At 39.7% G+C, this 27,005-nt stretch overlaps 1 protein-coding gene across 10 annotated transcripts in view; it reads right to left on the bottom strand.

The window, feature by feature from the left end:
* LDB2 (LIM domain binding 2) overlaps positions 1-27,005 on the bottom strand; it is a 401,477-nt gene that overhangs the window by 82,767 nt on the left and 291,705 nt on the right. For all 10 annotated transcript variants that reach the window (XM_072620327.1, XM_072620326.1, XM_072620333.1 and 7 more), the window contains 3 exons: positions 19,902-20,074; positions 9,856-9,978; positions 7,730-7,813 (listed from right to left, as the gene is read on the bottom strand). In XM_072620327.1, the coding sequence (XP_072476428.1) occupies positions 7,730-7,813; positions 9,856-9,978; positions 19,902-20,074 (380 nt within the window). The remainder of the gene's footprint in view (positions 1-7,729; positions 7,814-9,855; positions 9,979-19,901; positions 20,075-27,005) is intronic.

The raw sequence follows: 27,005 nt of genomic DNA on the forward strand, positions 1-27,005 counted from the left end.
GGATCCTCTTAAGCTGTGCCCTTGGAGAAACAGCTCTCGGTATTCGATTCAATTCAATGTAACATATGTATTAGGTGCCTACACCTAATCTAGGAACAATGCACGAGAAGGTAGAATAAGGGAAAGGTCATTGGACTAAAAACGAGGTTTCTTTGCTCCAATTAGTCATGGAATATGAAATGGAAAAGGAGGGAGGGAATCATTCATTCTCTGCAGAATGAAGCTAGTCTGGCTATCTCTGAGAGTTCTTCCAGCTCTGACATTCTGTGTTTCAAGGTCGTTTACAGCCCTCCATTCTATATTCTAAGGCAATAGCTCTCACTCACGCAGGCACAGTGTTATTCTTTGCCATGAGGGAAGAATGAATGTTGAAGTTGGCAACAATGAGGGGGAGCTGGGACATTGAAACATGTGCACATGATTGCAAATGTGCATTTCATATCATTCCTGGGAGACCCAGACATGCTACGGCAAGGATAATTTGGCACACTTAGCCAAACTCAATCTGCTCATGCTATTTGAGAACCTCTGTTCTGATCCTGTGTAGCTCTCACATTCGAAGTAATGAGGACTATCGCTTCTCAGACATTCCATGTTCTACCTTTCAAGGGCTCTTCTGGTACTAGGGTGAGGTGATGGCAAGATAGAAATGATAGAAGATAGAAACGAAAAGGAAAAAAAAGAGCCATGGCAAACTTTGCTCTGATTAGCTCCATCAAGGCCCAGGATTGATCTCCTGTGCTGCTGAAGGAGGCTGTTGCTGTTTATTCTTTGTTCTCAAAGAGGACCATGACATCAGGAAGATGATGCCATGACTTGAAGTGAATTGGATTTAAGTGAGGGAGGGCTGTGCAAAGTCATCAGCCTCACTTTCTCCTCCTGAGCCATCTGAGTCCTGTGGCAAGATGGGGTGGGGAGCCACACGTGGCCTTCTGGGTCCTTGGATGCGGCCTTTTGACTGAGTCCAAGTTTTACAGAAAAATTCCTTTTATTAAGGGGATTTGTTCTGTGAAGTTTGGATTCAGTCAAAGGGCCACACTTGAGGACCCAGAGGGCCATATGTGGCCTTGAGGCCTCAGGTTTCCCACTCCAGATCATGGCAACTGAAAATGGCCCCCAAGTGAAGGAGGTGAAGTGATATGAGACACCCTTGATGGATGCCATTGACGAAAACATCTCCCCAACTCGGGTTCTGTGGTATAAATATTTTGATCACTCTCCAGGCACATTTGGATGCTTCTCTCACTTGTCTTCAATAAACATGTTAATATTCAGGGGAGGAGTATTATGAGTAAATCATACTAATTCAGTTTGATTCTAATCGAGCACACATTAATTAAGTAGCTAATAGGTATATAGTATTATGGTAGCTTTGAGGATATAAAGTATAATACAGGTTCTGCCCTCAAGGTGCTTACCCTCTTATGGTAGGATAGTAATAATAGCTAACATTCATATAATGCTTACTATGCTATTATACTTATCAGTACCATGCTAAGCCTTTTACAATTACTATCTCATTTGATCCTCAAAGTAACCTTGGGAGGTAGGGGCTATTATTATCTCCATTTTATAGATGAAGGAAGTGAGGCCAAGGATCTTTAAGTGAATTGCCTAGGGTCACACAATTAGGAAGTGTCTGAGGCTGGATTTGAACTCTGGTCTTCCAGACTTCAGGCCAAACACTCAATTCATTGGGCCACGGACGTGTCCCACAGACACAGACAAATATGATACCAGTAATGATGTGATAGGGGTAAAGGAGAGCTCTGGACAGACTGCTGAGAGAAAATATGTGTAGAGAGAGATCATTTTAAGGAAAGGCTATATATTAGAGGGGAATCTAAAATGGGTCTTTCAGTAAGTAAAGGATTTCAGTAGGAGGAGATACGGGAGGAGGAATGCATTCTAAGCCTTCGTGAATATAGAGAGGTGAGAGAGAGTGAGATTGGGGAACACAGAGAGGTCTAGTTTGGTCAGAACGTGAAGGGTGTGAGGAGTGGGCTAGAATGGCAAGGGAGAATAGAGGACAGAATCATTTGAAAAGGGCTAAGGAAGGAGTCTGCACTGTGTCCTATAGGGAATAACATGCTAACTGACAGAATACACAAAAGTTACAGAAGGGAGAGGCAGCTGAAATGTACTAGTGTTAGTAGTGTGACCGTTTTGTTCTATAGATGGGGCATTTAGTGGACATATTTAAGGAGGGAAGGTGCCTGCAGTGTCCCATTAGCTTAGAAAGTGCTATCTTCTCTCCCATCTCTAGCTGTTGAAGCTCCTTTCTTTCAAGACTCCACTCTCATTCTACCTTCTCCATAACCTTGGCCAGCCCAGTATGCCCCAGCCCCAACCCAGGAGAAAGTGATATATTCCCCCAAGTTTCCCGTAGCATTTAGCTTCTATCTCTCCTTTGCTCTTATCTTACTCTCTCTTGGTTCTTAGTTATTAGTGTATATGTCTTTTCCCTATTAGGATCTCAGCATCGTTGACTTTGAACCATCTCAACCAATTGCCTCATTTTACATATGAGGAAACTGAAGCCCTGAAGGAGTATGGAGGGAATGACTTTCTCAAATTCACATTGACAGCAAGCATGCAGCTGGAATCCATCAAATCTAGGTCTTCTGACTCAAAATCCATTGTGGTTTTTATTATGTCACATTAAGGTATGAGGACCTTGTGAGCATGGTCTGTATTACAGCTATCTTTATAATCCTAGAACCTTGCATCTAGTTAATATAGGCTTATTGAATTGAAATCAGAGGTTAAATGAGTTGCCCAAGGTCTCCTAGAAAGTAGGTGGTAGGGCTGGGCCCAGAACTCCAACTTCTATTCTCCTGTTCTTTTCTCTCTACACTCAGTGCTGTACCAGGTATGCTGAAAAATACAAAAGCATAGAATGGTGCATTAAAGAGAACACTGACTTTGGAGTTTGCACAGATGGGCTCACTTGCAAGCTGTGTGATGCTAGGCAAGTCACCTAATGACTGCACATCCCTAACCTGGACCTCCATTTCCTCATTTATAAGATGAGATGGCCTAGGATGACCTCTGCTGTCTTTTCTAGCTTTGGAGTTTTTTATCCTACGATGGTCCCTGCCCTTATATTCCTTATTTTGATCACATTTGTTTTTTTTTCCACAGGGGAAGAGGAGTGCTGAGGTGGGGGTAAAGACAAGGTTAACACACATGGAATGATTACAGAGCTATCACAGATATTCATATATACCATCCTAGGATACAAGGATGAAAGACCATTTAGTCCAATGGTCTCATTTGACAGATAAGAAGAGTGAGGCCCAGAGTGCCCAAGAGATGTTCAACTTTCACACAGCTAATAAGTACTAAAGCTGGAACTTGTATGGAGGGTCTCCCTATTCCAATCCATAACAGATTCAAGTGTAGAGTGAATTATAATTCAGGATAGAAATGTATGGTGCAGACAGCTTAGACTTTGGAAGTCTGAACCATCTGGGGAAACCTGTACACTCAGAGACTGTCATTCTATTCTTAGTCCACATTAAAAAATGAACATGGGGAGTGTGAGAAAGGAAAATGGTGGAATGGAAGCTGACATGGGCCTCACAGACACTTTCTTTCACTCCTCATTACCCAAATGCCTAGTAAACTTCTCAACTTCTTTCTTTTAGAGGCATGAAGTGGTTCTGCTAACAAAACCTCAACATGGTCAGGTACTCTTTGCTTCCCAAGGACCATTAGAACAGTGTCACTGACTTGTAGGAACTCAGGCAAGGGGTAGGCCAATGCTTCCCTGCTTCCTCCACTGCCTCTGGGCACTGTCACATTCAAGCCCTTACCCAGGAGGGAGCGCACTAATTGGGGGATGTTGTCATCCCAAATTCCATAACTGCCTGGAAATAGACGCACCCAAAGACATATTCCAGAATGCCCATTTTAAAGAGTTACTACTGGTGTTAACAGTAGAAAACTTGACATGAAAAACATGGAAGGGCCTCTACCAGATGCTGAATTAAATACTACTAGGAAAGCTTAATCAGTGAACAGGATAGCTTCATGGAGGTCAGTGGGTCACCCAACAGATGAAGTGAGATCTCACTTTCAGTAAGTGGGATTCTCCTCCTCTTAGTGACCTCAAGTTACTGAACCAAGTAAGCACCAAGCAAGCTTCCTATGCCTGTTGAAAGCATTTGCACCTCTGAATACAATGGCCTGCCAACCCTGTTATACTTCGAGGTAGCAGGGTATAACAGGCAATTTGACAGAACTAAATTGAATGACAACAGATTGTTTCTGCCATCCCTTCAAAAGCATCAGATGAGGGGAGAGGAAGAAGGGGGCTCCTTCTGAAATAGCTCCATTCAGTCATACAAGCTCAAGTTCATCTTCCTGATTCAAAGCCAGGATTTGATGCTCCACGTAGATTTACCCCCCAGAGAAGTCTTTCCCTAAATGCCAGAAACCTGGTTCTGTCAACTCTGCAGAGAACCTGACAGCAGATTTTACTAAGTGACTTGGGATTCCTCAGAAAGCAAGGTATTTGTTTTGACAGTGAGATTACAGCAATTGTTTATTCTCAGTAGTACTTAATTATATCCTACGAAAGATGCCGTTGGTTCAAAATTCAGCAGTCTAGTATATTCAGAAATCTTTATCCAGTCTTCCCATGAAGTGAACCATTGATTTTAACATTTTTCCATGAGCTTGGGAGACTCTGAATTGATTGTCTATAGCATACCTGTCTGACCTCCTCTCATCCTAACACTGAAAGCTGCTATTGAAGACCCTAATTGGCTCTTTATTTGAACAATATTAAGGATGCCATCCTCAAAATGGGAACCAGAGTTAGAATTTAGACCTCTCACATGGCTTGTGGACCTATTTGCACTATTCAAGGCTGCATATCCATGCTGAAAGCTAAAGAAACTGACTTTTGACTCCTGCCCTTCAGCACATTAGATCTGGGTTAGTCTCATGGCTAATGTCATCTCAGTGGCTGCATGCGAGCAGTTAGACAGGCTAGCCTGGCCCCTGAGTGAAAAGCCTTCAAGGAGCCATAAGAGAAGGATCAGGGAGTAGTGCTGGGAAACTCGGCCTCACTTCTGGCCCAGCTACTTGCTCATACATCTCAGCTGGACCTGGAAGTGGACTGAGCAGTTAAGCCAGAAAGGGTGAATGAAAGGGAGGAGGGGAAGATGCAGGGGAAAAGCGAGCAAGTCCAAAAAGCCAGAACCTTCTCCATGGGAGCTTCTCTAACTTTCATCATCTTTTAGTGATCACTGTCTTTTAATTTCTTAGAACATTTTGCTTAGACCTTCCATATGATCTTATCATGAAGATATGGATTGGACGTGTGATTTCACTGACATGGGAACTCCTGGACCTAGAAACACCTTCTCTGAAACTTACACTTTTAAAGAGCCCATGGCAGTGACCTGCCCAGAATCCTGTAGTCTATGTACAAGGCTGGAGTTGGAAGCTGGTCTCTCTGGCTCTGAGGGCAGGTTTCTTACTAGCTATTGTCTCTCCACATAATTACCATTCTATAGATAACTTATCTGTGGGTCGGGCTTATTTTCCCTGCTGAAGTATAAGCCCCTCAGGGCAGGACTCACACCTTATTCACTGTCAATAGTTTCTAGCCCAGTGCTTTGTACAGAATATGCTTCTACTCCGGGTTTGATGAGTTGAAAAGAATTGGTGTTCATGATCCATCCCACTCTGACTTTGCCCATGTTTGTCAAAGCTGAGATGCAGGGTATGACTTAGTTGTTATTTTATAATTGCGTATTTTTATATTTATATTTACATGCATTTTATACTTCCAAAAGTCTTTGAAGAAAATCATGAAGAATTTTCTCCTCTGTGGGGAGCTACATAGCTATAGTCTATGGCCCCAAAGGTAATTTAGAGGTTTGTTCACAGTCATCTCAGCCTCTTCATGAGATTCAGTTGGTTTTTCTTTCCCTGTTAGACTATGAGCTCCTTAAGGACAGGTAGCATTCTTCATTAAATTTTGTATCTCTTACAGAGTGTACCATGACATTCTGTACAAAGTAGCGGGTTAAAAATTGTAGACTGAATGAATGAATAACAGCCTTATAGTTTCCTGTCTGGTATTAGCTGGTCACACATGAGTCTATACCTTCTATGTAAATAACTTTGGAAAAGTCCTTAGAACAAACTGCCTAGAGACAACCTTCTTTTGGTACTTAGAATAATTCTCCTATGATTCTTGATCAAATTAAAGCACCACCAGCACACTGGTAAGTGCTGGATCCTGTTTATGCAATGCTTTCACAAACCCTCATTCCAAACTGCCTATATTTTAACTTCCTGCATCACTGGCCAGGCATCATTGGCCATGCATCAGCCTTCCCAGCCCTCCTGAACACATCGGCAGGGTCATCTTTGAACACAGAGGACAATGACAGATAGACAGAGAACATGCTCTGCTGTCACACCTTTTCCAGGGCAGACTTGTCAGGCTCCCTGCTCCTCTGCCATGGGCTTTCTCTCTCATGTGTGTTGGGAAGGGGAGGGAGCTGGGAGTGTTTAGGCTGTCAAGTGACCTGGCACCACATATCCAGATGGGAACTTCAGGTGGTGGATTGCAGATTCACCACTGACTATGGGGCCTGTGTTTGGCCAAACACTTAGGTGACAGAAAAGAAGGGAGGAAAGCTTCTCTCTCCAACTTAGCTGAAGGAGGTATCCTGTTGGGCCCAAAGACAAGAATCAAGTGTCATATTTCTTATTTTAAATAAGAAATTCAAAGAGCAAGTTTTTTGTACGTCTAGCATAGACCCACAGAGGAGAAAGCTGATAGAATATAAAAATAAATGTACAAACTTTAACTGCATGAAAAGGGTCAAAAAGCAATTCAGGTAAACGCGTAGTTTTAGGGGGAAAATGACCCAGGGCTATGAAGTGCTGTAGAACGAAGAATTAAGACTTAAGTTCCCAGAGGCCGAGGAATGCGGAACTTGGCTGGCTATGAAGTTCGGGGGCCCTTTTTGATTTTGGAAGACAATGCCAGCTTTATGACTGAAGCCATAGCTCTATGGATTTGTAACACTATTACTGTAATTCCATACTCTAGACTAGTAAGATATATGCCACTCTTTCCAATCAGATCTTGAGGCCCTGGGTATGTATTTTGCATTGAAACTCTACTTTTCCCTAAAACTTCTAATGCAAACTCAGATTTTACACTCTGTGCCACAATACAGGTTACACATTATAAGGAGGGCTTTGAAAAGCTTTGGGAGTGTTTGCATTAGAGGTGCGACACTACGGTACTTAGTGCTGAGTTTATTCAGGAGCTTATAAACACAGCTTTTCCCTAGAGGGAAGGCTGACTGAACAGGGGAAGGGAGCAGGGAGAGTGGGGGAGATTCCTGGATTGAAATCAAACTTCAGTGGAATCGGTAACAGTGAATTAGAAACCAGAGAAAACAAAAAGGAGAGAGTGCCAAAACATTTTATGAAATGGGAACATTTCTATCCTTTGAATAATTAATTCAGGGAGTCACACAGGCAAGGGAAAGAAAGCTTAATGTTCACAAACTCTGAGTTTTCTGCCTTTCTTTGTTGGAATAAGAAAAAAAAAACACCACCTAGCCCAAATCTGATGTTTCTGGGGCATGCCTACCTGGTACCGGGTCTCCTTTTGTTTCTTCTGACTTAAGATTCATATAATCTTTGAAATTTTACTCAAGAAAATGACCAGAAAGTCCCAAGTTCTTACCCTGAGGTAGTTGAGGGTGAAGTTAGTCAGCCCCATTCGGGTGATGTTTTTGGACAGCTGCTCCAGCACCTGAGGGTCTTGTGCCTGCAGAGAGAGACATCACTTTATTTCCTCTCCAGTCTTCCCGTGGATCAAAGAACACCCCAGCTAGAAAGAACTGAAGTAGAGAGGAAAGAGCCCTGGGTTTGGACTCTAAGGACCTGGGTTATAATCTCAACCCTCAGGTGACCAGAGATAGGTCATTTCACCTCCATTAGGCCTCAGTTTCCCCAGCTGTAAAATGAGGGTGTTGAACCTATGATGAACCTAAGTCTATGATGCTATGGTCTATTTTTATAGATGAGGTGGCTAGGGAAGGGAATAAGCATTTATATAACACCTATTATGTGCCAGGCATTGTGCTAAACACTTTTACAAATACTATCTCATTCAAGCCTCCTTAAGTGCCATTATTATTGTCCCCATTTTATAGTTGAGGAAGCTGAGGCAAATAGAAGCTGAGTTGTCCATCATCACGTAGGGCTCTATCTACTATGTCACCAGCTGCCTGTAGTGATGAGCAAACTAAAGCCCAGACAGGTGAAAGTCAAATAGCCTAAAAGAGAACTCAGATTTTGCAGCTCAATTTTGCTCACTTTTCATTTCATTATTATATTAATATTTTTAAAATTTAAAGGCATCTTTAGGTAATATGCAGTGACTAATTGGACTACTCCCTCTGCAAGCTACAGTATCAATAGATATGGAGCTGACACCAATACAATTTCTGATTCTTTGGGAAAATAGCATCTAGCCCTGAGTGAAATGTTCCTTTCTCACTGTCTTTAAGCACTGGGTCATTATGGCCTGCCAGGGAACAGACAGATGATTGGATACAATTCTCAGAGAATGTGCCTCCAGATTTGGCAGAGACATATGTTTTCGGACTATGCTATGTTTCATTTCATGGTGATGGTGTTTGTTAACAGCTTGGAGTTAAGTTCTGTATTTGAAAACTTTGCAACTGCCATGAAACATTTTTTTTAAAAAATCTGACTCTCCTACTCACTGAACCCGTTCTGGAAACAGGCAATAGTCAACTGTTTTCATCTCCTAGAATGGTGAGGGGAAGCATCATATCTTCTCAAATGTCACTCCACTTTGAAGAGAGGATGCCAAATTTTGAAGCCCCACCTAAATGTTCTCTCTGGGGGTGGCTGTCATGTTGGTCTAAGGCAGGGGTTCTGAACCTTTCTTGGTGATAGTCCCTTTTCAGGGGTGGGGAGACCTCAGGCTGCAGTTTGGTGAAGCCTACAGTTGAACCCTTCTCAGAATCATGTTTTTAAATGTTTAAAACAAAACACACAGAATGACAAAGGAAACCAATTCTATTGAAAGGCAGTTACCAGAGTAATTTACAAAAACAAGCAGATAAAAATCAAGTTCACGGACCCCAGGGTAAGATGCCCAGGAAAAAGTCTGATTCTGCCTCTGAGCTACTTTATCAAACCTAATTGAGGGGAGATTTCAAGCCAAAGACTTAAGATTGGCTGTGAATGACTCCTGCTTGGCCAGGTTCTCACCCTTATCTGGAAAGATCTCTCTAGGCTGGTATTCACAGCTCCCTGCACATAGCACATGCTCAATAAATATCTGTTGACTTAATTTGATTTGATTTGTAGACCGATGCAACAAAGAGAATTAATGCACATTGAGTTCCAACATCACAGCATCACGTGAAAATGCTTGCCTCAAGGATGACCCGGACTCAAGTTTCATGAGAGCTTTTTAATAAAATCTATAAAATATTTTGCTTACTCTTTCCTTTTCTTTTTCATTTGTAGATAAGAGGTTTATTAGCCCAACTAGGGCAGACCATGATAATGATGAAATAGAATTTAGGATGAAGTGAAAAGAAAGATTGACCAGGGGCAGTCTTGTTTCTAACTTTCAAATGTCAGAGTTCAGGACAAACGTAGGGAACGAACCTCAACAAAGGCAGGGGAATAGGGCTTGTGTAGTCAACAAGGCCAAGGCAAACTAAATATTTGCAGTTAATTGCTTAAGGTGTGAAAACTATTGCAGTTCTTTAGGAAACATAATCTCAGCTCTTCACATTAGGTCAAGTGAAAAAATGGATTACTTACATGCATGGCTAGGATGCTTCGTGGGACTAATTCTCTGTATTGTCTAATGGTAAAGTGCCATGTTTTTATCCTCATGAGATCATCAAAAGTAAACTCCAAAATCAGACGCCCTTCCGTGCATACCTGAAATGAGCAAACAACAAAGCTATTTCCCAAGATACTTTCAGAGTTTCCTCTGTCCATTTAATACAGAGAAAGTCCTTCCTTGTGGGAAGATACCAGAATGATTCAGGAAAAATGAACTGCAATGCCCAGTGCTCCCAAGCATACCCAAAGCTCTTCTGCCCAGGAGGAGAACAATCAGATTACTTCACAGTTAAAATACTACTGACTCAAAAGCTTTACACCCCTTGACCTCATGTATTTGCATTTTAAAAGAAGATTCCTAGAGAGGGCAATGCTTAACCAAAAGGACTAATTCTCAAGAAATCTAGCAATTGGATGGAATAAAGATATTGGTAGTCAGTGGCTACCTCGGTGCCCCCTAAAATCACACTTCATAGCTAATTGACTATTTTGTCTCTGCCAACAGCCCACCTCAGAGGACAGTTTCATCTAAGAGAAAAATATATTGTTAGTGAAATATATTAGAATTTCCTAGATTCTTTGATAGAGTAATGGTTACTGGTTTGGTTTCTTAGGGTTCTGAGTCTCAAACCATTTTTATCCTGTCATTCCTATTTTTTTTTCCTTTTTCTATGCCTAGGTAATCCCTTTCAAACAGATAACTTTGCTATGCATATTTGAATGCCAGCTTATATGATGGTCCAATTTCCCACCCCAACCCCATTTTAGTTTTACTGCTAGAAATGGCTTGAGTAATAATAATAATGTTGGTTGAATTGAAATAATTCCAAGTAATTTATCATTTCACATTCACATTGGGGGTAAAAAAAAAAAAGATAAATAGGAATGTGATCACTGGTAACCAAGGACATTGTATGGCCAAGAAAAATGTGCAAATAAAAACTAACTCATCAGGACACAAGTCTTGCTCATTCTTGGTAATACCATCCTTCATATAGCAAGACAATGCAAGTCTCCTCTCTTCTGTTCAAAGACTTTGGTGGTTCAATAGATGAGGATAACCAAATGGATAACCAAAGATATTTAATCAATTCCACCAGAATGACCAAACTATAAGCTCCTGGAAACAGGGTCCATGTTTTACTCAACTTTGTACCTCCTCCAGGACCTGTCAAAGTCCAAATACACCCAGTAAGAATGGGATAAGTGCTTTTGAACCCTGACTAGCATAATGGAAAAATATGACAGATGTTCAGATTTTGGCCTATGAAGACAAAATTCTCAGTTTATTTATTTTGAAAGTCATCTCCAAAGCGTTGTAAGAATATTATTGATATTTCAAGGGAAAAACCTCTCACGGGGTTCCAATTAGCAGCATCCTTGGGCAATTTTAGGCAGTCAAACAACATGACCCTGTATTTCTTGTTTAGTTGGTCTTTAGAACCCTATGTGTGGGATCCAAGCCAGTGAAGGCTGAGCCTGAGGAGATGGGGATAGGCTGGGGTGTTCTGGAGGGTGTGAAGCCATTGCTTCTCTGGTGCCCCAACTGGCTTATCCCCAGAGCTTCATTAGCAATGGAAATGATTTACTTGAGGTTTTCAAAAGAGTTGCACGGGGATTAAGCCACACAATTCCCACTAGGGTGTTAGTGTGACAGAAGGAACCTGTGGTGAAGGGTATAACAAAAGGGTGGGAGCCAAAGCAGGCAGCAATTAGTGAAATGTCTTTACAAAATAAAGCACAGACATTTGGATGGAATAATCCTCTATTTTAAAGAGAGGGGATTACCGGAAGTTTAAACAAATATTAGAGGAGTTAAATGTCATACTATATTATCTAATCTCTTCGGTAGGCTGTTTGTAAACCCCCAACCCACCCGGGTATAGGTCCTAGTTTTTCTTTCAACTACAACAAAATTTCATGTGCAATGTGTCTATGTGTGTGTGGAGTCTTTCTTCTAAATTACTCAATTGGAGAACAGTAGGGTCAAGTTAAATTATGTTCTCTATTTGCTCTGACATGGTAAAGAAGATGGGGGTCCTTCTTGCAGCAGAAATACACAGACCTAGATAATAAAGGGCTGCAACAAGTCTTTCCAGTACTCACTCCAGTCACAAACAGGCTTGGCACTTTTTCATGACGGACAATCTCAAATTTGAAATCAAGCCAAATATATTTTCCCTGAGTGGGGGTGAGGGGAAATAAGAAAACTGCCTGGATCAGAAGAAAATCTGAACCTTTCAATTTGTTTATAATAAGACCAAAGATATGAGTGAGTGTCCTGCTTCTCTTCTGTAATCTTGCCTGTGAATACCCCTCAGAGGCGCCACTACAACTGGAGACCTCTTTTCATGATACTAAAGGAAACTGAGCACTGGGGGATTTATTTTATATGCAATAATCGCCAAATGGAATAGAGAGAAGTAGGAGGAATATGCGCCTCTCAGGGAGAGGGCAAAAATGGGGCTGCTTAAAAAGAGGAAATCCATCCCCCTCCTGCAGAAAAATTCTGTGCATGGCTCTTAATCAATATAATTAATGTAGCTTTCATCTAAAGTTGCTCCCCCCCCCCAATTTTTCAGGCTGCCTTTTACTTAGAATCTAAAATCAAAAGGGTCCCCAATTAAGAAAACATTTTCTGTTGTGCTGAATTCATGTTACCGCACTGTGAGCTCTGACATTTTGTTTCTGTGGTAACCAAAATCAGCTGATTAGTTGGCATGGTAACAGAAAAGATGTAATCCCAGCAGACACACTCTAATCAATGCCCCCAGCACAGATGGTCTCCGGAGGATCAACAAGAAAGAGGCTGCAGGCATTCAGCATATCACGTGCTAGCTTGAGACTAGGCCAGGAACAAGAGGACTAAAAAAGAACATTTCTCAAACTAACCGGTAGCTTTTTAACCCCTTCCTCCCTGGGACTCATTGTAGGATGTGAATGAGTTTAACGTTCAGGGAAAACAAAACCGTCTAAGGGGCTCTGAGACACTGAAATACTGACTTTAGATGGTGCTGTGTGCAAATGGATGTGTGTGCAAAGCACGCCCGTACAAGTATATCATATGTATATGTGGACTGCACATATACGGATGTGCACACAAAGTAGGCATGATATGCATGCCTGCACAATCACAAGTATCTATGCAATACATATGTACATGTATGCAATATAGCGGTGAGATAGATGTGTATATGCATGTTATATATGCATATGAGTATGTACATACATGTATATATTATGTATGTGTGCGCATATATGTATATTTCTATAATATCCTTCTTTTAAGATTAATTCATATAATAGCTGACTCCTGAATATTTTAAAATTGTTTTAGTTTAAAAGTAACTTAAAACTCATTCATTTCATTTTGAGCTATGGCATGTACCTGCCAAATCTCTATATTAAGTATTTTATATATATACATATATATATATATATATATATCTCAAGATCTCCATAGTCACTCATAAAATATCTTAGTTATCATTGCGGTAAAGATATACTTGGAACGGACGCAGGCACTGTACATGTTAAGAAAGGATGATTAAATCACTGTTAGAGACATCAATAAAATAGTATTTCTATTGAGAGAATTGGGATAGACACCTTAATGGGAAATTCCCACAGAGTTGAACATAGGAAAATTAGTATATTATTATGCATAATAAAGAGTAAAAAAAAGTATAGCCCATAAAATGACAAGGAATATATTTTTATTCAACTGCAAAAATCTATGCCAATTACGTGATGAAGATGTGCAGCATTCTCTAATTCTGATTTTAATGCCTAAAGACTAAAAAGCAAATTCACCCAGCAGAAAAGTCCAGGAATACTGGCATCAATCAGTACTGGTATACTCAACTATAATCTGGATTTCCTTGCTTCTAAACACTTTGAAGCAGGATACTGCACTTACTAAAATCTACTTGTAGCTTTCTTTCTAGTTTTTTTCAAGAGGGGATTTTTTTAAAGGAAAGGCTTTATTACACATATTGAAAAATCCAATTTTAAATTTATCCATAATCTATAATGTGACTGTGATCAGGAAATTGCAAAATGTGCACTGTGCACTAGGGAGTTATGAACTGGATCATGGCAGATTAGGGCTGCTGTGGATTCTCGACTCACCAGTTGACCAAATTTTCATAAGAGTTCCCGGGAACTACTGGGTCAAAAGCTATTCAGGGAATTACCTTTATTGATAGTTTAAATCAGAACAACAGTGATGTTGCCCAAGCATAATCTGCTTAGTAATGTCAGTGATGTTAATAGCCTATAGGAATATTTCCCTACATAAATTTCCTAGTCTCTCACAACTTCCTTTCTGGAAATGAAGTAACAGCTACTTGGCTAATTTTTTTTTTTCCACACCACATTGAAAGGTCATTAGTCCATGGTTTTATGTTAATCACCCATAACATTTTATTACAGGAGGCTGTTATTTTTCTCCCATTCTCCCAGCTCAGATGAAAAATTTGAAAGATTCTGTAGGCAGTTTTGCGACCACCCAAAAGCAAATGAATCTTCATAATTCATAAAAATAAATGTGCATGATTAGCATCTCGAGTAAGACCTCATAGGAAGATGGTGTTTTTCATCACAGTATGGAAGGGTTCATCCCAGTTACAAGCATCATATATTGCCAGTGTATGGGACAATAGGTAAATCTAATTATTTATGCTGAGGTGAACATGGCATGAGGATTCTCATGCTTAGTCAGCATGAAAGTCCCCAAAGTAATTGCCCTAGACTCCTGGGCACAGCACTAAGCTGTAGCATCTCAGCATAGAATCTTAGAGATCTTCTCACTCAGTACATATCTGAATAAAACTGTCTCTTCAACATCCCCCCTAAAATAGTCATCCAACCTCTACTTGAAAACCCCTTTGGAGGGTGTCACCTACTACCTGCCAGAGCAGAGCATTCCACTTTGGGTTTGTTCTACTTGTTAAAAAGTTTTTCCTATTTTGTCTTTTTTTCAGTCTTTCAGTTTTACATGAAATATTATAATATGAAGAAATATGAAAATTTTTGTAAATGAACTTCTTGAACAGGATGAAAAGGTAACTACATTTACAAATATGTTTTAAATGCATAGTGCAACATTTTCAGAGTTGCCAGGGGAGGTGGCATCCACTTGTAACCTCTGCTACCAGGTTGGGGGTGGGAACATGTAGATCACCTGAACAAGGAAATTCTGGGCTGCATTAAGGCTAAACCTTAGATGAGGTGTCTGAGTCAATGTGGGGAGCCTCTAGGAGAGGAAGGGGCATCATACTCCCTAATCAACCTAGATTAGAAACAGAACAAGTAAATATTCTTTGCCCACCAGTCGTGGAGTGGAGTAACCATTGCATTTCCACAGCCTTAGTGAGATAGGGAGACCTAGAAGATTCATTTTGAAAGTGCCTCACTAATGCTGAAGATTTAAAGGTTTTTTTTTTTTCTTTTTGGAGGGTTCACACATGTGACTACATCAGTGTAGGGAGCCCTAGGTGAATGTATTGATACAGATCAACCACTCATCTGTAACTGAAAAGTTGATCTGTATCAATAGATTCTCCTAGGTATCCCTATACCCAGCCAGTATGGAGAAGAACCAGGACTTGTACCCACATCTTCTGGACTCTAAGGCTAGCCTACTATTCACTACAATATTCTACCTCTCCCAAGTTTTCCTTATGCCATTTTTTTCTTTTAAAAATATAATAGATTGTGTATGCTTACTGAATTATCATCCACCTCAAAACAAGGAAGACATAAAAACAGTATGGCAATGTACAAGCAGAGAAGGCTGGCTTTTCTAGAGTGCTAAAACTGTATTTTCTCTAGACATAGGTTCCTAATGTGAATTAAAGGAGCCAATAAGGATGCTAGGCTAGAGAAATGAAACAGGACCTTTCTTCATCAAAGAAATTATGATTCCTGCCCATGAAACAAAAGCCTTCCAAGTACTGAGTTCCTGTCACCTCCAGAGGGTAGGTGCCATGGCTTTCACAAACAAATCTCTTTGCAGAACTGTCAAAACAGAACGAAATGGTGACACGTGATCCCTCGTTCCTTGCTCCCTCTCTACATTTAGGTTACACATTGATGATGCTTGGTTACCAGAAAACCAATAGCATCTTGCTATTCATTGTCATATTTCCTTACCCTTTGGTTTCCCATGTTACTGCTTGGCATCCTATAGTTCCATCATACAAACTAATGGAGAGAATGCATTTCATACTGGCTTTCTCTTCAGTCTCCAAACATCTGCTTGCCTGACTCTTGTCTGACTTTTGCCTGACTCTTTATATTTCTTTGTTCATGAACTTCCTCCCACCAGGAATGGCATCCCTCTCTCCTTTTATCTGCTAATACCTTCCATTAAAAGTATCTGTTTTCTACCCTCCTTTAAAAGCACAATCCAATTGCAACTTTTTTCATAAAGTGTTTTGTGCTCTCCCCCTCCCACTACTTTGTTTTATACCTTCCTGATATGCTTCATAGGCACTCAACTTTGTGTATTATTATTACCTGTAGCCTAGCACAGAAGCCCAAGGTGCTTTATTAAGTGCTCACTGACTGACTGACTGATTGTGTCTTATGCCTTTACTAATGTGTAAGTGCCATTAGGATGTTAGTTAAACCTTGAACCTCTCCCAGCATGTCTGTCCTCTGTATGCCATGGGAGCTTCGCAAACATTTGCAGAACTCGGCAAAATAATATATTTCGGTTTACTTTGCATATGTTAAAAATCACACACCCAAGCTGTGGGGTTGCCATTAATTACATTATTTTGACTTTTTGTACTGCCTTCATAATTGGTTTATACCTTAAAAGAAAAAAGTAATCTTGTGTCTTCACAAGTCTACAGTGACCATTAGTGATTCTGTATGAATGTGACCATGTAGGGCATCCCCAGTGTGGACACTGAGTCCATTAATGCAGATCAACTCTTCATCTAAATTTATAATCCTGGGGCTAGTGGGAGTGGCATGGCCTGTTACAATCTTATGTTAAGTGTGAGTTTATTGCTGAATCTTATGGCCACAACAGATGTAAGATAATATCTGAGGACCATAGATCCAGGGCAGGAAGGGATTTACATATTATCTACCCTGCACCTTTCATTTTACACAGGAGGAAACTGAATTCTATAGAAGAGAAATGACTTGTCCAAGGTCAAGCAGGAAGCTTTAGAATCACTCACTCTTTCTATATGAATTCAGATCTCCTTGCCCGTGTTTAAAAATCTTGGAATACCTTAAAACCTACATTTCTGCATTTCATGAAGCTTCAGTCAAGCCTGGACCAGCCTAAGTTCATGGGAGGAAGCAGGGAGTTACAGTTAATTTGTTTTATTCTGCTTAGTTAAAGTTAACTTGTAAGCTGAGTTATTTTGGAATTTCTGGTTTGTGTATGATGTGTACTTTCCTGCCCTACTAAATACAATATTCAGATCCAAATGAAAGATTTATTTGATGAAGTACAGATCAGGGTCCTGGGAATATTTTAATCTTTTATCTCCAAAAAGGACTAAGGTTAAAGAAAATATGCAAGACAGGGAGGAATTCATAATGGAAGATAATACTAGTAATAACTAACATTTATACTGTGTGCCAGGCACTGTGCTAAGTGCTTTTTACAAATATTGTCGCATTTGATTCTTAGGACAAATCTGAGAAGTAGATGCAATTATTATCCCTATTTTATAGTTGGGGGAACTGAGGCAAACAGAGGTGAAGTGACATGCCCAGGGTCACACAGTTGGTAAACGTCTGAGGCTAGCTTTGAACTCAGGTCATCCTGACTCCAAGCCAGCTGCTGTGTCACTTAGCGTCTCTTATCTCCTCCTGGAGTTTGCCCATGAGCTTTTATGTAACATCACGTTGCCCGCACATCATGCTTTCCTTTTGCAGCCTAAAAAGGAAACTTTTACTTGTTTTCTCCCTTCATTCAGTGTTGACCGTCTCATCTCTGCAGCGCTCACAGAAACGTGAGCATATTATGTGGCCACTAAGTTGGTGAACTGACCAATCACAGAGCTGTTTTTTTTAAACAAGCTATAAACTGAAGCATCAACAAGGTCAAGTAATCAAATAAACAAAAAGGGGATAATGTTTCCCTTCACTTATGATATGCATGCTTTGTTGTCCATCCTTCACTTTTGCAAAGGCTCAACGACATCGCAGGGTGATGTCCTGACTCATGAGTGAACTGGATTTAAGTGAGGCAGAGCTGCACAGAGTCATCAGTCTCATTCTTTCCTCTAGAGTCTAAGAAGTCCAGGATCAAAGTCAAGATGACTGGTGATGACTCAGAATGCAGTGGATGACCTTGGCCCAAGTTCTAAGCACTCCACAGTGCCTGCTTCAGTCATCTTCATGGAATAAATTGTTCCCATTCGTCCACTGACACGCTTGTGATAGATATCCCTGCACTCACTGACAGATTTGAGGTCTTCTGGCTACCCTCAATCTGGTTTAGCCTATCTGCCAGGGTGAGGCAGCTACGTGGCTCAGTGGGTAAGTGCTGGGCTTGGAGTCAGGAAAGCCCAAGATCAAATCTGGCCTCAGACATTTACCAACTGTTTGACCCTGGGGCAAGTCACTTAACCTCTGATATACATGTGTACACGCTATATGGGCATACATATAAGATGCACATGTGTGTGAATATATAAACACTCTACACACATGTATACATATTGTATATACACATATGTAATGAATATATGCATACATATATGTATACATATTGTATATACACATATGTAATGAATATATGCATACATATGTTTTATACACATAAATTATATGATGTATAATAATATATACAATGAATGTATATACACACATAACATATACATATTTATATATGCATGTATATGTGTATGCAGCTGAACGTGAACCCTATTTGGCAGGTGGCATTTTGTCTTTGTGTTTTTACGTATGTGCATATGTACCTAATATATACGTGTTACACTATCTATCTATCTATCTATTTATCTATCTATCTATCTATATATATATAGCTATTATATGTAGCTCATATCCACCATAAATCTCCATATCTGACAATACATGTATATCCATATATATAAGGTATACATACACATGTGTACATAGCCTTGTGGCAGGGGTAGGAAAGGTCTGGAATCCAGAGCCCTGAGTTTGGATCCCATCACTGCTATGCACTACAGCTCTGGTCTCAACTATGTCTCTTAGCAACTCAGTGCCTCAATTTCCTCATTTGTAAAAAAAAAAAAAAAAAGAGTACACGACCTTCAAGTATTTGAAAGAATAACATGAGGAAGAAGGATGCAGTTTCTTCTGTTGGATCCCCAAAAGAAGAACCAGGAATTAGGAGTGGTTATTCTAAAAAGGAAAATTTAGACTTGATATCAGGAAAACCTCCCTAACAATTCCAGCCAGCCATCGCCAACAAATGAAGGTCTTTAAAAAGAGGCCAGAGAAGCACTGAGCAGGTACATTCTAGTGGGGATTGTTTGGGTGGGTGGGGTGGAATTAGACGGTGACTGAAGTCTCTTCCAACTTGAACATACTGTTATTAAATAGCTGCACTGCCTGCCTCAGGGGATTGCCATGGGAGAAAGTGCTTTGTAAGCCTTCAAGCATTATTCAGATATGAATTATTGTGATTCTGCTACATGACATAACCTCTCTTTAGTTGTTGGAAAACTCTTCATTAAGAATAAATAAGAAATCAATAAAAATAGTTCCCCACACAGCCAAAATGTCCATCCCATCCTATTAGTTTCGAGGTTCTTGCATTCTGACTAAACACACGTTCTTTCTTGCACATAACTTATACAACAGAATGACAGTTCACAAAAATTCCAGTCATGTAACAAACAAAAAATTATCTAACCATGTTGAAAATGTTGTAGAATGAGAAATTAGTTCCACATTCCAGAAGAAAATGGTAATTATTATCCTTCAATAAGGCCAGAAAGAAAATGAAAAGGGGGGTAGGTGGCTAAGTATTGTTACACAGACTTTTCTCTTACCTTGGTAAACATGGGTTTTCCATGCTGGGTGACCATGGTGCATTGATCACAATCCACTGTGATTGATGAGTTGTGGTAGGACTCTTTAGAATGCTTAAGAATGTAATACAGGTCTGTCACACCTCCCTCAAAGACGGTGCTGAAATAGCGGGGGATGAGAGTCCTTCCAATTGCTGTGTGGAAAAAAAAATTTAAGTATGTATATTACCAATGCAAATATTAAAATCCACACACTGTGAAACTGAAAAAAATCATTCTCATCTGGAATGATGCATTGGGCAGATTTTTTTTTTCCCTAAAGCTGTCATGTTCTTTTGGCATCCCTATAATGGAGACATGTTTTTCTTTGTGGGTTGTTGGCTCAGTCCTTTAATTTCATTGATGCCTGAAAGTCCCAGTATGGAAACCACTTGCACTGATGCAGAACAGAGACACGTCTGTAATTCATAGTCAGAGAGCTGCCCAAAGCATCAAGAGGTTAAATGGCTGTAATCTGGTCACACAGCTACTATATGTCAGAGGGAACACTTGAATACAGGTCTTCCAGACTTCAAGGACAGCTCCACCATGATGCTTTGCCTCTTTATGTCATTCCTTTGCATATAAGGGTAGCCATCCTCCTCGGATGTTTTTGTGTTGTTGTCGCTGTGCATGTTTTAGCATGACAATGGAAATGAAAGTGGGTTAGAGACTTCTGTTTGCATTCCAGCCCCAACACTGACTAGCTTGGTAAGTTATTAATCTATCCAAGACTTATTTTTTAAGTTTACTTGTTTGTATTTTAACCTATAAAATGGGGGCAATAAGATTTGTAATATCTACTCCACTGGGTTGTTGTTAGAAAAGCAATGTTAATGTAAGTTATTATGTTGTAACCATGGGGGGGGGGGACCAGTTATATTAGGGGTAGTATTTTAAAAAATCTGAGAAAAAATCCTGAGTATTACTTTGGGAAAGGTACATTCTATGTAAAATGTCAGATAAATGAACTGGATCAACACTTCCCTTTTTAGATGTGTTTGAATTCTAGCTGCCCCATCCTATTCCCTTTCACATACCTGCATATTTAGATCCTTTCTTTTTTTTAAGGCAATCGGGATTAAGTGGCTTGCCCCAGGGTCACACAGCTATGTAAGTATCTGAGAATGGATTTGAACTCAAGTCCTCCTGATTTCAGGCCTAGGGCACTATCCTCTGCACTACCTAGCTGCCCCATAGTCATTTTAAAAGTGGAAGTTTCTTACATGTGGACAGAATCTTCGTGTAGTTAAGCTACATGCCCATGAGGAGAGGGTAAGAAAGGAGACCTGTAAATAGAAATTACTCTGATAACTTGAGCCTAGTTTCCAAAGAATTTTATGTAAATTTGTTAGGGAAGCTAACACTTTCCATTAAAAGTATCTCGGCTGGCTTTCCCTAGTTCATAGATTGGATAGAATTGTAGTATGTAGGATGTTCAAAGCATAAGGGACCTTTCTCTGTGCCTCAGTTTCCTCATTCATAAAGAGATGAGGCAAGAGGGTCACTGAGGTCCCTTCAGTTCTTACTTTTTATGATTGTATCCCAGTCTTTCCTTCCTCATACCCTATCCCACATTTTATAGATGAGAAACTGAAGGAGGGGAGAAGACAGAGAGACTAAAGGATTGAGATTGGCCAAGGTCTTAGTGCTAGCTAGGGATGGAGATGGAAGCAGAATCCAGATGTCTTAGGCCAATGACCATTCAATTACTCTAGTCTGTCTTCAATTCTTTTAAGCAGCTTAGTGTGCATTTGAGGGTTCGTGGTACATTAGATTTAGAACAACAGGATCTTAGTGCTTGGAAGGGACTGCAGAAATCTTTTAGTCTGTCCTCTTCTTTCCCCTTGGAGTAACAGGTTCATCCCCCTCCACAACATCCCTGACAAGTGGTATTCCAGCCTCTGCTTAAACATTTCCACTGAGGGTAAGCTCAGCATGTTACCAAGGCAGCCCATTCCCTTCTGAGATGACGTTAATTGGGAGGAACTCCTTTCTTACACTGAGCTGAAATTTGCCTGGCTTTTTCCTTAGAAGAGCATAGCATGCACTTATTTTAGCTGTGACCTGAAGTCTTCTTACACAAAAACTTTCCACTGGCATTAGCAGGAAACTTGCCTGTGTGCAAATCGAAAGCCAGGCTCCAGGAGAATATTTTCTTAAGCATTTATTAAATCCCTCATGTTGACTATCCTAAAGTTCTAGAGGCATACAATGCTATTTAACAGATAAATAAATAAACCACTGGTGATAACGCTCAGGGAAAAAAGTCACTATTTAAGAAATATTTTAATGTTTGAAAACATTTAGTTTTAATTTCAACAAACACCAATGTTAATCCATTTGGTGCAGCTCCACACCTAATTTATACATAGAGACTTACTTTTAAAATTAAAACATACACACACAGGAGAGATGTAGCTATAGGAAGCAGTTTCCTGCACAAGGCTTTAAAAAAGGGTTCTGAATCTGTGGTTCAGGAAATGTGGGTAGGAAAATAGGACATCTTTATTGTCACGAATCTTGGGTTTTCTTCGTAATTCTATGCATCTTCTATTATTTGTTTAATAATATTATTCACAGAAGGGGTCCATAGGCTTTACTCAACTGAGGCCTGCTACGCAAAAAAGGTTACTCTAAAGGATCCTAATTGACAACCTTGTCACAATCTTTTTTTCCAGTCTTACCACACATTATTCCCATCCATACCCTCTATGGACCATCCAATCTGACCTTTTTGCCACTGCCCACATGCAAAATACTATTGCCTATATCCACTCTCTTTTATGTAGACTCTCCCTGGTGCCTAAAATGCACTGTCTTCCTCCCCCATTTTGTTTGTTTTCTCCAATGCTCACCTCCTAGTTGAGGCGCCAAACCTAGCACATTTCTTGGAGAAGTCAGCCAACTAGGGTTTATTAAGTGCCTGTTGTGTACCAGGCAAGGTAGGTACTTAACAAATGCTTGTGGATTTATTGTCTAATTTAAATAGTTTCTATTGGTTAATGTTTACTAAATAACCAATTGGTTCATAAGCATATGCTATATAATATAGTGTCAAGAAAGTGTATTTTAGACTCATTCTTTTTCATTTGTGCCTATGGAGCATGGCTTCCTGTTGTCTCCATATCTTAATATTCCAAGGAGTCATGCCTTTGTCTTATTGGACGATCTCTCCACCAGCACCAGTGATATAGTTCTTATTTCTGGTTAGTCATTTCAGTCATGTCTGACTCTCTGTGACCCTATTTAGGATTTTCTTGACAAAGAGACTGGAGTGGTTTACCATTTTCTTCTCCAGCTCATTTTACAGATGAGGAAACTGAGGCAAGTAGGGTTAAGTGGCTTGCCCTTGGTCACAAACCAGTAAGTGTCTGAGGCCAGATTTGAAGTCAGGTCTTCCTGACTACAATGGCACTCTGGCACACTATCCCCTGTGCCAGTAGACCTTAGTTAAGAAAACTCAATAGACTGTCTCATCGGTGGGATAGTGGGATATAAAATATTGGACCTGTAGTCAGAAAGACCTGAGTTTTAATCTTATCTCAGGTACTTATTAGTTGTATGACCCTGAGCAAGTCATTAACCTCTCTGTTTCAGTTTCCTTATCTGAAAAGTGGGGATAAGGGGTTGTTTCAAGGATCATATGAGTAATATAGATAAAGTATTTGAAGAACTTTAAAGCACCATATAATGCTAGTTATTGTGATTGTGATTTCATTGTTATAAGGAACTCTTATATGAAGAAGCCACTTATATCAATGTAGGTCAGTTTGGACTCTGCAACTTAATCTTAGAGAGCTGTCTAGCTCATTGAGAGATGAAGGAACTTGCCCAGGGTCTCGTAGCTAGGAGACAGCAGACGTGGCACTTAAGACCAAGTGTTCCTAACTCCAAAGTCAGTTCTCTATCACTGACCCATAGCTGTCTCTCATTACAACTATATCCATCATTATTAATTTCCTAAGTTGCTGTGGCCAAAATAACATTATCTGGTGGTCAACCCTTTGGAGATGACCCTATCCAAACCAAACTTCAGCTTGATCTCCAATGACAAAAATGTAAACTGTCACTAGGCTTTCACTTGAAGCCTTTCCCATTTATTAGGACCAGCGAGAGCTTCCATTCCCCTGGTAGAGCCTTTGAGAACTCAGGGTCACAGCTATGCTGGGATGAGACACTGGAAGAAGATTTTCATGAGAACTGTCTCCACAGTTCACATTCATTTTGAGAAATTCAACCCTATTGTATCAATGAAAGGTGTCATGACTAATGTTCTAAAGAATTATTTGTGCTGTTAAACCTGTGTAACTAGACTCAATAAATATAAATGTGTAACTTAAAATAATGGTGATAAATAATCATATGTATCACCATATATAAGTGAAACTACACGAATTTTTGCACATAAACCACCTCCAGCTTGGAATTAATTACTGCAAATCAGCCAGAATAATTTGGTGAGCTAAGATGTCTATTGATTAGCAAAATGTGTATATATATATATATATATATATATATATATACACATACACACACATATATTTAAATGTAGGATTAAAGTGAAAATACTATTAACAGTAGTATTACATAGGATCTAAGCAAAATTACATTCAACTCAATTAACTGTTGGTGACTAAATCATGCTGCAGTTTATCCATGGCACATCTTCTTTTCAATTTCTTTGTGACATCATTGCTTATTTTAAATAAATCCTTTTCTGGTTTAGCCACCCTTTCAATTTATAGCCCAGCAGGAGCTGGATGGGAAAGAACTTTGTGATTCTTTCACATTAACCCTAAATTCTTAATCACTACCTCCAGCCCAGAAAATATATGAACTAGGTAGCAATTCACCAAGGCAATGTTGTGAGGAAAAAGAATGTTTTGCTTAGGGCTGGTGCTTTGCATCGATGTGAGAGATAATCTTGTCCATTTCCAACAAGAAATAGTGAGCTACTAATGTGATACATACACATACAGACACAAAAACACACATATATACACACAAACATACATATATACATACATACACACATGCACATGTATGTATGGATTAAGGAAGGATGGGATGTGAGAAAGCTGCAATGTTTTGCGGGGTCTCCTGAGTCTTTATAATACAACATAATTCAAGTTCATGAATTTTTGGGGGGGAGGAACTCATGCTGTGAATTCACAGACACACCTTTATTATATTAGCCTGTAAGCTCCTCAAGGGCAGAAATTAGACAGCCTAGCATAATAAAAGTGGTTTATTAGTCTTATTCATCTTGATATTCTCCTTAGGACCCAGCACACTGTCTTCCACAAAATAGGTGCTCAATTAATATTTGTTGAATGAATGGATAAAGACAAAAGCGGCATTCTTGGACTAGTATATGTGATTTTGCATTGTCCACCATTACCTACCAGTGTTCTGGATCATCAAGCGTCACATTAGTCGATGAATGAATTTTATTTTTATACCTGCATCATATGTTCATACCATGGATAAGCTAAATGAAAATACATTATTTATCTATGCACTTAAATTAACCCTGTATCCATCCTTCACTCTCTAAAACAGAACACAGTTTTCAAAGAATCTTGCAGTGTATGTTGCTCATAATAATTGCTGTGTGGGACACTGCAGATTTAAAATACTCAGGGAAAAAAGTCAGAGATGTCATTGCTGTTAAGAAGTTGCCACATTTCATGCATTCCTACCATTACGGAGGTAACAACAGGAGCAATGAAAAAGATGGACTAGTACATGGAAGGTTGCTTAGAATATTGGTTGTGGTCCATACCCTATACATTATTTAATCCTATATTTTTGAAGTAGAAAAGGAAATCATGGAATAAATTATTCAGGAGACAGAAATGTGTAAAAAGTAGTTTAAATAATTCTCGACCTTGTAGGTAAATATCAATATAATAAATAAATAAAAATAAATAATAGCCTAGAAATTACTAAATATTCCCATTCAGAGATTTTTTTCAGGATTTTGAGCTCACTATTTAGGCTAGGCTTCTAGTGAAGGGAGAAGAAAGATTGAAAGATAACAAATTTGGCAGAATGATGGTTTTTTTCAGAAATAATAAACACCCCAAATCAGTTTAATTTCTACCTGTCCCCTTTAAGTTTCTGAAAGACCCTAGGTCACTGTGCCACTGTCTCCTCGGTATCTTCCTCTCCTCTGGGTTTTGTCACTATTAGGGAATAGTCAGATTAGACTGTGTCTACAGAACTGCTCTGTCCTTGTCAATAACATACAGCAACATTCTTCAACTCCTTAGTCAGAGTCCTCCATGATAATATGGCCCCATTTTCCTATTGAAACTTAGAGAATCATAGAATCATGGAGATGTATCCCTGGAAGGGCCCTCAAATCCTCTCGTCCAGCTTCATTGCCAAGTACGATTCCTACCTGGAACATCCCTGACCTCGCAGGGGCTGTTGCTCATCCAGCCTCTGCTTCACCACCTCTAATTGCATCTTTCAATACAGCCCATCCTGTCCCTCTAAATATTAGGAAGATCACACATACACTGTACTTAATTATCTTGTAGCTTTCACCCATTGACTCCTGTTTAGTCTTCTGTGGTCAAGTAGAAAAAACAGAATTCTTGTTTTTATGTGGTAACCTCCCAGGTATTTGAAGACAGCAAGAGAGACCCTCCTAAGTCTCTTCATTTCCAATTCTTTCAATTTGTCTTCATGGGATGTAGTTTCAAGTTCTTTCATCAGCTACCCACTCTGGACATGCTCATGGTTGTCAATGGCCCACCTAAGATATGGCACTAGACCTGATGCAAGATTACGGATATTGTCTGACCAGGACTCAGTATTAGCACTTTCATATCCCCTGATCTGGGTACAAAACTAATATAATATAAACTAAAATAGCACCAAAGGAACTTTGGAATTTCCTGAAGGTAATCTAGCCCACTTTCCTCCTCTTACTACATTCTGGGCCCAACTCATGGTCTATTTCTTCTGTTTCTCTCTCCTCACTCCTTCCTATTCACACATATGTTCATATACAACTGTTGGACAAATTCTCTATGTTTGTCATCTAACTAAATGAATGTTGTAATCTGGGCA

Source organism: Notamacropus eugenii, chromosome 6 (genome assembly GCF_028372415.1).
Source record: "Notamacropus eugenii isolate mMacEug1 chromosome 6, mMacEug1.pri_v2, whole genome shotgun sequence".
Lineage (NCBI taxonomy): Eukaryota > Metazoa > Chordata > Mammalia > Diprotodontia > Macropodidae > Notamacropus > Notamacropus eugenii.